The sequence below is a fragment of the Rhinopithecus bieti genome, unplaced genomic scaffold (genome assembly GCF_001698545.2).
Source record: "Rhinopithecus bieti isolate Rb0 unplaced genomic scaffold, ASM169854v2 scaffold_46389, whole genome shotgun sequence".
Lineage (NCBI taxonomy): Eukaryota > Metazoa > Chordata > Mammalia > Primates > Cercopithecidae > Rhinopithecus > Rhinopithecus bieti.
The window spans coordinates 802080-815656 of NW_016818836.1; the positions used below are offsets into that span (position 1 = coordinate 802080).

General features: G+C 37.9%; 1 protein-coding gene and 1 long non-coding RNA gene across 2 annotated transcripts in view; one reads left to right on the forward strand and one right to left on the reverse strand.

Moving 5' to 3' along the window:
- LOC108518883 (uncharacterized) overlaps window positions 1-13577 on the forward strand; it is a 44021-nt gene that overhangs the window by 25136 nt on the left and 5308 nt on the right. The gene's annotated exons all lie outside the window — the stretch shown is intronic.
- The window catches only part of EIF2AK3 (eukaryotic translation initiation factor 2 alpha kinase 3), an 83272-nt gene that overhangs the window by 6284 nt on the left and 63411 nt on the right, over window positions 1-13577 (reverse strand). Inside the window, 2 exon segments of the mRNA XM_017857577.1 lie at window positions 2697-2798; window positions 11318-11485. Coding sequence (XP_017713066.1) covers window positions 2697-2798; window positions 11318-11485 — 270 coding nt within the window.

A 13577-nucleotide genomic window follows, 5' to 3' on the forward strand; every position in this document is an offset into this window, starting at 1 on the left:
CTGTTTCTATGGAGTGGCCTATTATGAATATTTCATAAAAATTACATCATACAGAAGTGGACTTGTGTGTCTGGCTTTTTCACTCAGCATGGTTTCAAGATTCATCTACGTTGTGGCACATATTAGTATTTCCTTCCTTACAATGGCTGAATACTTTTCATTGTATAAAATACCACACTTTGTTTTTCCATTCATCAGCTGATGAGCATTTGGGTGGTTTCTACTTTTGGATATTAGAAATAATGCTCATATGAACAGCTGTATACAAGTTTTTGTCTATGTTTTCATTTCCCTTGAGTATATACCTAGGAGCAGAATTACTGGATCCTATAGTAATTCTATGTTTAACTGTTTAAGGAACTGCGAGACTGTTTTTCAAAGCAGCTGCACCATTTTACATTCCACCAGCAAGGCATGAGGGTTCCAATTTCTCCACATCCTAGCCAACACTTGCTATTTTCTTTGCTTTTTTTTTTTTTTATTACAGATACCCTAGATTGTCCTGAAGTGGTATCTCTTTGTGGTTTTGATTCGCATTTCCCTAGTGCCTAATGATGTTAAGCATCTTTTCACATGCTTATTGGTCATTTGTTTATCCTCTTTGGAGAAAGGTCTATTGCTTTGCCCCTTTTAAAAATGAGTTGTCTTTTTGTTGAGTTGGAATAGTTCTCTATATATTCTGAATTCTAGATACTTTTCAGATATAGGATTTACAAATATTTTCTCCCATTCTGTGAGCTGCCTTTTCACTTTCTATTTTATTTAATTAATTTATTTAGAGATAGGGTCTCACGTTGCCCAGGCTATTTGCAGGCAGAATCATAGCTTACTGTAGCCGTGAACTCCTGGTCTCAAAGAATTCCTCTTGCCTCAAGCTTCCCACATAGCTGGGACTACAGGCGCGTGCTGCTGCGTCCACCTTGCCTTTTCACTTTCTTGATAGTGTTCTCTGAGGCATTTATAACTATATACATTTTGATGCCCTCTGATTCTTGATCCTTTACTTAGGTTAGACCTGTTTTATTTTTCTTTCTGGAAGCTTTTGGGGTCTTTATTTCTGGTGTTCTGAAATTTAGTTATTTTGACTGTTTTTTTCTTCTTTCTTTTTTTCCATTTATTATACAGAACATTTGGTAGGTCCTTTCAGTCAGAAGGTATGAGTCATTTCGCTCTATGTGAGAACTACTTCCTCTTCTACCATGGCCAGAGATCATTTAATAAGTAAGATCTAAAACTGATAAAATAAGAAACAGTGACAAGAGCCTAAACTTTGAAAATACGGAGGTAAGTACCAGGGACAACAACTAGAAGAGGTGAGGGTAGCTACTTATGAAAGATAGGGAAGAATGTGACAGAGGCCCACTTTATTTATTTTCAGAGACAGGTTCTTGCTGTGTCGCCCAGTCTGGAGTGCAGTGGCACAATCATAGCTTACTGTAACCACCTTGAACTCCTGGGCTCAAGTGATCTTCCTGCCTTAGCCTCCCAAGGCATGTGTTACCATGCCTTGCTAATTTTTTTTATTTTTTATAGAGACGAGGTCTTACTATGTTGCTCAGGTTGGTCTTGAACTCCTGGCCTCAAGTGATCTTCCTGCTTGAGCCTCCCAAAGTGTTGGGATTAGAGGTGTGAGCCACCATGCCTAGCCCAGGGGGCTACTTTTTTAAAATTTTATTTTATTTTATTTTTTTGAGACGGAGTCCCGCTCTGTCGCCCAGGCTGCTGGAGTGCAGTGGCGTGATCTCGGCTCACTGCAAGCTCCGCCTCCTGGGTTCACACCATTCTCCTGCCTCAGCCTCCCTAGTAGCTGGGACTATAGGCGCCTGCCACCACGCCCGGCTAATTTTTTGCATTTTTAGTAGAGACGGGGTTTCATCGTGTTAGCCAGGATGGTCTCGATCTCTTGACTGCCCGCCTCAGCCTCCCAAAGTGCTGGGATTACAGGCGTGAGCCACTGCGCCTGGCCCAGAGGGCTACTTTAAAACGACTTTCAGTCATCCCTATGATCCCAGCACTTTGGGAGGCTAAGGCAGGAGGATCACTTGAGCCCAGGAGTTTGAGACCAGCCTGGGCAACATAGGCAGAGCCCATTTCTACAAAATGAATAAAATAAAATTAGCCAGGCATGGTGGCATGTGCCTGTGGTCCCACCTACTGGGGAGACTGAGATGGGAGGATGGCTTGGGCCCAGGAGGTTGAGGCTGCAGTGAGCTGTGATTGCACCACTGCACTCAAGCCTGAGCGACAGAGCAAGACCTTGTCTTAAAAAAAAAAAAAAGACTTTCAGTACTACCTGCTTTAAAGGCTGTGGTCATGGTTTATTTTGAGAGGAAAAAAAACCTAATTGTGCATAATCTGACAGCTTTTAAATATATGAATGTATGGCCCCCATTACCTTGTGGTTCTCCTAAATATTTACTTATTACAAACTTACTGAGTGCAAAACATTGTTAAATTATGATGAATTTAAGCAAAAACTAAGAACAAACAATCCAACCAAACAAATTTTTGAAGACTGAACTTTAAATGGAAGCAAATAGGCTAGAACTCCTCCCTGTGTTACTCACATCACCTCTTTTACTTTTAGTTAACTGGTCTGCTGGTGTTAAGAACAACTAAGTCTTTAAAAAACTCTTTTGTAAATGTTTGATTATTTTCTGTTTGAACCTTTTTTGTTGAGTAGGGAGGGTACTTACCCTGACTCTCTCCATCTGAGTGCTGAATGGGTACAGCAATTCAAATAGAATCAGGCCTAAAGAAAAGATGTCCACTTTATGAGAATAGCTGTTTCCATGAATCTGAAATCCCATATAAAGAAAATTTAAAAATTAACATAGAGACAGTACAGTTGATATTACAGCATTATTGAATCCCAAAGTTTACTTAGTCACTTCTTGGTTTAAATACAAGTACACGTGTAAAAATGTTAGCAAAGAGTTAATCCTCCAAGTCTGTTTTCTTCACTAGTACACCAAGAGTAATTAAACTACTCAGCATTACAGAAGGAAAGCCCAGGTACAGCTGTGAGATATGCATCAGTAAAACAGGCCTCTCGGAAACCTGGAGACTTGCCATGCTAAAAAAGTTTGTGGGAGCCAGCAAGATCTGCCTGACTACCCCTGAGGTGAGGTTTTTCAAAGGGAACGCTATCTAAAGCAAATCTCTCATTTCTAATCATCTTAGTTCTAACCCATTTTTATGAGAAAATCTTCATTACTCCAAACCACTAATCAACTGTAGTTAGCCTTCATTAGGGCACTTAATTATGGATACTTTGCATTCTTGGTTGTATTTTTCATGTGTATATTTCTTATTCTTCACAACTAGATTATCAAGTCCTGGAGGAAGGGAAATGCTTCTTTTGTGTTGCTGTCGTCCAGCACTGGGGCTAAGTATAGAGAAGGCCCTCAGTAAATACTTAGTTGTTAAAATGAACAAATGAATTACAACAGAACTACTCAATTAAATAAAGCATTATTTAAATTAAAATTGACCTTTTGGTGACTCAGAAGAACCCCTTTATGTATGAAAATTTCTTTAGGGATATAACTTGACATTTGAGAAACAGCCAAAGAAGGGAACTTTGGAAATGCTCCATACCAGTACTTCTCAATTCAGGAGTAGAGCTGGTCGCGGGGCAGTTGCAGTTGCCAGGGTTTATGATCCCTCCACAACTTCCCCTCTAAACTGTACTTGGCATCTCTCTCCCTGGCCTTCTGCGCAGCCTGCCTGCCTCTGTGCTTACAGAACAGCAGATGGAAAGCTTCAGTGACCACATCAGTGGCATCACCCTCTTCCCTTCCAAGAGACTGTAGCAATCTGAACCCTGTCTCACTTCTTATCCCTGGGGTTTTGAAAGTGTCAAAAAAAAATGTGCAAAAACAAATTGTATAGGGGAACTGAAAAGGACACCCTCACACACTATTTGGAGAATATAAACAAACACAAATTTATAAGAAGCAACTTGGCAATAAATGTTTACTCCTGCTTAATGATCCCATCTAATTTTACCCATCCTAGGGCGGATGGAAATGTGTACAAACATTTGGGTACCGGGACAGTGACTCAAGTGATATTCCTAATAGCAAAATTTACAAGGAATTAAAATGTCCCAAATGAATGTTGAACACTCTATGCAGCTGGAAAATATTTCTAAGAATATTTAATAATATGGGAAATGCTCACATTTTTAATATTGTATCCCAAAAATGTTAGTGTAGAATTCCAATTTTATTTTCTAAAAGTAAGGTATACAATATATATATTATATTAATATATATATAATATACACACACACACAACACACACACACACACACCAGAGAGAGAGAGAGAGAGAGAGAGAGAGAGAGAGAAAGGAAGTAACTGGAGTTAATATGCTTTAGAGATATTTTTTGGGTAAGTGATTTTACTTTTTTTGTATATGTCCTATACTTTCCCGTATTCCCTAGAGGACAGACTGATATATAATGTGTTATTAAATTTATTTATTATTTCTAACATTATTAAATATATTTAAAAAAGAAATGTAGCCTCATGAATGCATGAAAAGTTATATTTACAAAATATCTAAAAAATAAGGAATTAGGAGGTAGAATATATCCTTTGAGTTTGAATTGGTTGTTTAATCACTGTGCAAATCTAGAACTTAAGCTGCGTTTCTTTGTAATTACAACCAAGAACGAAGTAACCATGGGTCCTGCTCATTTATTTCAAGGATGAGAAAATTAAGAGAGTTCTAATAATAAATAATTTTAAAACAATGTTTTAATATGGCTTCTAAGGTTTGGGTAAGATTGTACAATTCATACAGCCAAACTATTTTGAGCGATGTTTTAAGGAGCACTTTATAAAGTGACAGTTTCTATATTTAAAGAGGATTAAGAAGATAATTAAGACTGTGCATTTTTAACTACCAAATTTTAACCACTATACATTGCCATACAATTTCTACAGCTATCCTAATTTTCTAGTACTTTCAACACTACCAAATATAGCTTTAGTTGTCATCAACCTCTTCCTTTCTCAAATGGCAACCCATTTCCAAGACACACACACGCAGCAGCCACGAGCTACACTATAGTCAGCACAGAAGTGTGTATGGGGTGACCAGGACTACCTGGTGTTCATCTTTTCACTAGCATTCACCTTCACTCATAAACACTTATGAAACTATGCCACATTCTAGGTGTTGTTTCAGGTGTTAGAGTAGAAAGAGAGACAAGCTAAGTCCCTATACTGATAGTTTATATTTTACAGGGAAAGAAAAAAGAATCTCAAAGAGTTAAAATGCTGTAAAAGAAATCAGTGTAATGGGATGGACTCTGGCAGGGAGTGAAGGGAGAAGCATCTCTTTTAAATAGGGCTGGGTGGGAGGGGCTTCCCAAGTCATGAGCCTTCATTAATAAGCATCCAGATAGAATTCCTTTTATTTGTTTTCACAGTATTTAAAATGTAAAAGTATTGTTTCCAGCCTCTTAAATAATAATACATTTTTAAAAACATGATTAAAAACTTTTTTTTTTTTTGGAGACGGAGTTTTGCTCTTGTTGCCCAGGCTGGAGTGCAATGGCAAGATCTCGGCTTACTGCAACTTCCGCCTTCTGGGTTCCAGCAATTCTCCTGCCTCAGCCTCCCGAGTAGCTGGGATTACAGGTGCCCGCCATCACACCCAGCTAATTTTTATATTTTCAGTAGAGATGGGGTTTCACAATGTTGGCCAGGCCAGTCTCGAACTCCTGACCTTAGGTGATCTGTCCACTTTGGCCTCCCAAAGTGTTGGGATTACAGGCGTGAGCCACCACGCCCGGCCAAAGAAATCTTTTTTTTTTTATTATTTATTTTTTATTTTTTAAAAGGGGTCTTACTCTGTCACCCAGGCTGGAGCACAGTGGCATGATCTTGGCTCACTGCAACATCTGCCTCCCAGCCTCAAGTGATCCTTTCTACTTCAGTCTCTCAAGGAGCTGGGACCACAGGCATATACCACCATGCCCAGCTAATTTTTGTATTTTTTGTAGAGATGGTGTTTCACCATGTTGCCTAGGCTGGTTTTGAACTCTGAAGCTCAAGCAATCCACTTGTCCCAGAGTGCTGGGATTACAGGTATGAGCCACCATGCCCAACCAAAACTGTTTTTAATATCAATTCTGTTATATGACTGTGTAGAAAAATTGGAACATACAGAAAAGTCCAAAATAGGTTAAAATTCATTAGAGTTCCACTACTCAGAAGCAATGACTTGATATTTTATGGCTCTTCTAGTCTTTTTTCCTATAGATAGAAATATGTATTTATAGTATTTTGGTATTTCATACAGTTTTAATTCTTCCTTTCACCAGGCCTTGGCCAGATCATTTGAGCAGGATGATTCAATTACCAGAGCCAATAGATTTATTTTATTTATTTTTCTACGTAAGCCAGTTTGGATACTTTTAGTTGCAATCAATTGACTATATATGAAAGTCCCTTATAAATAAAAATCTCTTCTGTATCCTTTCTAATTTCTAAATTTATTTGTGATTTTCCCCCCTTAGTAGGTATCTATGCTAGAAAGGATTATCCTTATTTTAAACTATTAGAAACAACCATGGTGATGTTATTTTACTGTTTCACCCATATCAATTCTTATGTTTGTTTCCCATCTTCTTGGCTCCTCCCTGCCTTCTACTGAGCAGAATTCTAATCACTTATACAGTAATGTGCTATGTAATGAAGGCCTGTAAAATAAATTTATCTCAAAATGGAACTTTGAAAACTTCTATAGATTTCACCATTTTTCATTTCTTTCATTTTTGAAAAAAGTTTTTTGCATTTTCTTTTAAAGATGGGGTCTCACTATTTTGCCCAGGCTGGCCTGGAACTCCTGGGCTCAAGTGATCCTCTCACCTCACCCTCCTAAGTAGCTGAGATTATAGGCTCAAGCCACGGTGCCCAGCTTCTTTCAACATTTTCTTCATACTTCGTATGAGTATTTTTACTTCATTATTGACCTGATGGTTATTTTTTAATAATTTTTTTTTGTTTTTTTAAGTTCCAGGGTACATGGGTAGGATGTGCAGGTTTGTTACACAGGTAAACGTGTGCCATGGTGGTTTGCTGCACTTATCAACCCACCATCTGCTGACCTGATAGTTATTTAGGAGGATTTTAAAATTTCCATTTGGCCAGGCACAGTGGCTCACGCCTGTAATCCCAGCACTTTGGGAGGCCAAGGCGGGAGGATTGCTTGATCCCAAAAGTTCAAGACCAGCCTAGGCAACATAGTGAGACCTCATCTCCACAAAAAATAAAAAAATTAGCTGAGCATGGCAGTGTAGACCTGTAATCCCAGCTACTTGGAAGGCTGAGGGGGGAGGATCACTTGAGCCCAGGAGGTGGAGGCTACAGTGAGCCAAGATCACACAACTATACTCCAGCCTGGGTGACAAAGTAAGACCCTGTCTCAAAAAAATAAAATAATAAAATTTCTAGCCAGCCAAAACAGAAGCAAAAGCAAAAATAAAAACAAACAAAATTATAAACATCAATTTATAAACCACTATACCTTTCTTTTAATGTATTGTGATCATAAAAAGGCATTTACAATATCTATGATATTTCTTTGTGGCCTAGAAGTTCAAAATGATAGTATATATAATTATAATTTATTCATCAATAAATGTTCAAATAGCAACTATATATAAAGCCTAGTATATTTTTTACCTAGCTTCCTTTGTAACTTTTTTTTTTTGTTTTTTTTTAGTTATAATCCAATCTGAAGTTTCCCTTTCGTGGGGCTATTTAAACACATCTATTTATTTGTTGTAATAACTAATATTTGGCTTTAGCACCACTTGTATTTCCACACCCTTTCCCTTTGCTGCAGTTTGTGTTTGTCGTCTGTAGTGATACAGAGGTAGAAATATTGTTTTATTTTTCTATTTGCCAAATTTAGCTACATCAAGTACAAATCCCTATTCCCACCTTTATTTTCCATGTTCTTACCATCGTCCATTTCCTGATCTTTGTTAATTTAATATAGGAATCACCAACTCAGCTTATAATGATAAACATACTTAAAATTATTTGTCTTTTACTAGGAATACATTTTGCATTTTATTCTCATTTTAGTATCAATATTCACAAGAACCACTGGCACCTATTGTTCATTGGGTTTGATGTCTATTGCCAATTTTTATATGTTTCTCATCTCAAATTAACTTTTAATAGGTAACACATTCCCATGGCTCAAAAAGAACTAACAATAAAAGTTCCCTCTCACTCTGTCCCTCACTGGCCTAGCCCTACCAGTCACTTCCTTCTGCCACTGCCCCCATAGCCATTTGTTTCTTACACATGATTCCAGAGTTTTTTTATGTAAACATAAGCAAATGTGTATCTATCTTTTCCTCCTTTTCACAAAAGGTGTACACATTTCTGCATTTTTTTTTTCATTTAAGATACTTTTTTGACTCTACGTAAAAATGCTTGATTTCTTCTTTCTGTTTTTTGAGACAGAGTCTCGCTTTGTTACCCAGGCTGGAGTGCAGTGGCGGGATCTTGGCTCACTGCAACCTCCTTCAAAGATGAAATACAAAATAAAATTTCAAACTGTAAAAAAGAAACACTTGACTAACGTAAACAATGCAAACACTTCAAAAGGATGCTCTATGACAGTTAAACAAAGTTGCCTTCCTCAAAGGCAGTTCCTATTACTGGTCTCCGATATAATCTTTCAAAGATAATCAAATCCAATGGTTCTTGAAGTATGGTCCATGGATTCCTGGGGACCCTAAAACCCTTTCAAGAGGTCTGCAAGGTCAAGACTATTTTCATAATAATACTAAGACATAATTTTTCACTGTGTTGACATTTGCACTGACAGAACCTAAGCATGAATCAAGCGAGCAGTGCCAAGCTGTACCAGTAGCAATTACATTCAGCACCACATGCTCACAGGCAAAACCAAAAACCACTTCACTTAAAATGTCCTTAGCAGTAAAAATTATTAATTTATTAAATCTCAACCTTTAAATATACACCTTTTTCATGATCTGACAAAATGGAAAATATTCATAAAAACATTTATCCTCCATACCAAAGTATAATAGTTGTCTCCAAGTTTGACACCTTAGATATGCTAATTACCCTGATCCAGTAGTGTATGTATTAAAATGACACTACGTACCCCATAAATATGTACAATTATGAGTCAATTTAAAAAACAAACTAATATTAAGAAGTTCAGACCTGCTGATGTAAGCATAGATTAGCTTGTGAATATCATTAGCATTTGTGCAATTATTTGAGTTACAATATGCGCTAGCTTCTCTTTTCATAGAACACCATTTTGACTTGAGAGAATAATTGGTAGACAAACTACAGTTATTGAGACTTGAACACTTGACAAGATAGTTTCTTTCTGAGATGGAGTCTTGCTCTGTCACCCAGGCTGAAGTGCAGTGGTGCAATCTTGGCTCACTGCAACCTCCGCCTGCTGAGTTCAAGCAATTCTCGTGCCTCAGACTCCTGAGTAGCTGGGACTACAGGCGTGTGTTACCATGCCCAGCTAATTTTTGTATTTTTACTAGAGATGGGGTTTCACCATGTTGGTCATGCTGGTCTCGAACTCCTGGCCTCAGGTAATCTGCCTGCCTTGGCCTCCCAAAGTGCTGGGATTACAGGTATGAGCCACTGCGACCAGCCGAGCGACAGTTTCTTAAAGATGAACAATGAGACTGGGCATGGTGGCTCACACCTGTGATCCTAGCACTTTGAGAGGCTGAGGTTCAAGGACTGCTTGCGGCCAGAAGTTCAAAACTAGTCTGGGTAACACAGCAAGACCCAATCTCAAAAAAAAGATGAACAATGTGAGAATGGCACTTCAAGGAAAACTAACGGTATTTGTTGCCAATCATAAAAAGTTGAGCTTTTCAGTGAAAATTAAAATTTTGGAAGATTTGAATCTACCAGTGGGAATTTGATAGCCTCCTAATACGTAAAGCCTTTTCTGATGAGATTGGTGGTCGTATTAACCAAAGTGGCTTTTTATATTACATGATGAACTGTGACAACTTTTGGAATAGTTGCCAAACTTAGGGAACCAATAGTTTCCAAATGACTAATGCACAATATAAAGTCAAGGATGGGTAAAAAGTTCCATTCAAAGTACAAAATAGACCAAGGGATGTTAAAAGTACCAGAGTACAAAATATTCATGAATGGTTTTAGATTTCACAGTGCAAATGAATTTTAAGAAACTATTACTTACTAAGTTTTGATATACTATCAAACAAAAATACCTAGAATTACTTGAAATGAAATATTGCTCTTTTTTCCAACACATATCTGTGTGAGGCCAGATTTCTTCATGTGCTTCAGCCAAAATAACATATTGCAACAGACTGAACACAAAAGCAGACAGAAGAATGTTCCACTTAAAAGTCAGCTTTAAAGAGACTGGCAAAAATGTAAACAAATGTCACTCTAATTTTTTTTTTTAGGGGAATTTTTTTTGTTTTAGAAAATACTTATTTTCATAAAATATCTTAAGATGTGATAGGTTTAATTCTGTTACTTTAATTGATTTAATAAAGTTTTATAAATTTCTCTTTTAACTTCTAATATGACAAATATTGATAGATAAAATTTTGTTAAGAAAACCTTTGGGTTCTCAATTATTTTTACAAGTGTAAATAGGTACTGAGCCCAAAACGTCTGAGACCCGCTGCCCTAAGCATAGAGAAGCTTGTGAAAGTCATTTGCCTGGTGGTGGCTGAGCATGCTCGCCTGACGTTTCCGGGATGCCCTGCTCCCCCTGCTCTTCCAGTACTTTTTCAGCCCTGATTACAGTACTTTTTCTGTGAAGTCCAAGCAGCCCACAAGGCAACACCTGTCAGCCTGTGTGCCTCTATTTCCTATTACAGTACATGCTGGAAGTTGCCTATGAATGACTACAGAGGGAAGCTCAGTATAGTACCTCTGGGTCTAGCTGGCTATGAAAACAGTTCCAACACAGTCTACACAAGGCAAACCGGAGTTAAATTTGGGACGGTGGCATTCAAAGTCTCTTTCTAAATTCCTGGTTACTGTCAGGTGCTTGTTCAGGGGGTGAGTGCATTTTATGCGCTGTGTTCTTCTTAATCCAGCCCCAATTCAGGTTGTAGGAACTACATCTTAGCTGTGTCACTATTCTACTACTGGAACACTACTGCCAGTTTTCATAATTTTCAGACTTACTGGGTTTTAGATTACTGGGCATTTTAATGGAAACATGGGAAGAGACTGATCAGGTACATCTGCTGCTGTGCTAATAAGTAAAAGTCTGAAAAACTCACCTGCTCTGGGCTCATATACAGTTTGGTCCCTACTTGTCCTGTGTGTCTGGCATAAGCTGGCATTGGGGTCAGAACCGTCTGCTCTTCCTCATCCTGGTCCATTGCAGTCACTAACCCAAAGTCTCCAACCTTGACCACATCATCCATTGTAAAGAATATGTTGGATGGCTGGAAAGAATATAACAGACAAAAGTACAGTGGGTGTGCATGAAGGAGAAAAAGTAAAGAGAATTATTTAAATGACTACAAAGAAAAAATACAATAAACTAGATATTTTCAAGTATATTTCTTTTTAAAATGGGCTAATATGAAAATAGTGTCAATTTTTCTGTGCCAGACAAGTACTGCTAGTAAAGAAAAGGGAAGGGTAGCAAAGAGTGCTAGTATTTATTGAACATCTACTTAAACCCTTTGAGATGCACATTCCCTAGGGATCATGGTACTTAATCCTCAATCTTATTATTCTATATATTCTTCCCAGGCAAGCATCTCTACACTTATGACTTAAAGCCTTAATAATTATAACTAATAATAACGAGTTTGTAAATACAACTTGCAATGTGCTAGGCACAGTTCAAAGCAGTTTACTACTAACTAACTCGTGTACTACAACCCCATTAGATGAGAACTACCCCCATTTTACAGACATAAAAAGTGAGGCCCAGAAGTTAAACAAATTGCCCAAGGTTACCCAGCTAGCAAGTGGTGGAGCAGGGATTCAAACCTGAGCAGTTTGGGTCTATGAGGAAAGGACCTTGTGATCCACTGCCACATGCCAGATTTCAGTCCAGTTTTTGCTCTATGGTAGCTAATAACTATTTGGTGAATGAATGAAACAGACTGATCTTTTGGTTTGCATCTGAGAGGGGGATATAGATTATCAGAAGGGATAAGAGCTCTTCACTACTACTGTATGCTGCCTCTTGTAAAACCTCTGTGTTCTCAAGACTACATCTACTCCCATATATCTGCCCTGAGTTCTAAACTCATATGACACTGTTTATTGAATACATCTAACCAGAGATCTCATGGGCTCCTCAAACCCAAAGTGCCCTACATGAAATACATCATCTTTCCCTCAAAGTCTACTCTACTCTGCGGGTAATATGACCACCATTCATAGCCGTTGAAATGAGGAAAAAGGAAGCCATGTAGCTCATGAAATTGAATTTCATCATGTTTCAAATAATGGCAGAAAATAACATTGCATTCCCAAACTCTTAAAATACCATTAAACGATTTTGACTTGGAAGCATCAAGTTATTGTGTATAAGACCTATGGTAATAATCTGCAGCTCTCCAAAAAATAACTTTGTACCAGAGGCAATAATAGACTATCCTGCATTAAATGTCATCTTTCTTCCCAACTCCCATCATCTGATGGCAGTTGTTATTTACTGAACCCTATCTATAATAGATAAGCTTTTTGGCTCTCCAGTGTCTATCTCCCTGTTCTTCCACCAGAAGTATCTTGACTTTACTTTGGGAACTTCCTTCTTGCTGACTATGCAGCAAAACCCCATGGTTAGTGTGGAAGGCATTCATGCTCTACAAGTTGCTTAAGCCAATCCACATAATCCCATTGCCTGGCCAGGGAATGGGCTTGTTGGGGGATGGGTAGGTGTCCTTGGTTTAAGTAGAAAAAAACTTCTGATAAATAGTGGGAAAAAGCAATACTTTTCTCTCCACCCTCTACCCCACCACCTCCAAAAGACTTAAATAGAAACAAGAAATGGGGAGGAGAGAAACCAGGTTCTGGCTAACTCTCTTGATCTCAGCTAAAGCTTTACCTGAATTCTCAACAGTTTAGCCACATGGGCCAACAGATTTTCTTTTCTGGTTAAGTCAGTATAAACGCTTTTAAGTGCAAAAAAAATAAAATTCAAAATAAATGATATGACCATCTAGAACATTCAGGCATTGTACTGAGACTATAACAGGTGAAAAAAACAGATATGGTTCATACCCTATAGAAACCAGAGAATAAATAATCCAGGTGTGATGAGAATAATGAAGAAAGACCAGGTTTCTGTCAGAATACTGTATATCAAGAGAAACTGAGAAAAGCTCAGAGTGGAGAAAATAGAAGACCAGAAGTCAGTCTAAAGAGGCAGGAGTCAAAGTCCTGAAGACAAAAATGTGACCAAAATATAACAGGGGGAGAGGGCCTAGAAGGTTTAACATTGAGCCAAAGATTTAGGTCAGAATGTAGCAAAATGTACAGCTTTTCACCCAGGAATAAAATCTTGGCTTTTTTTTT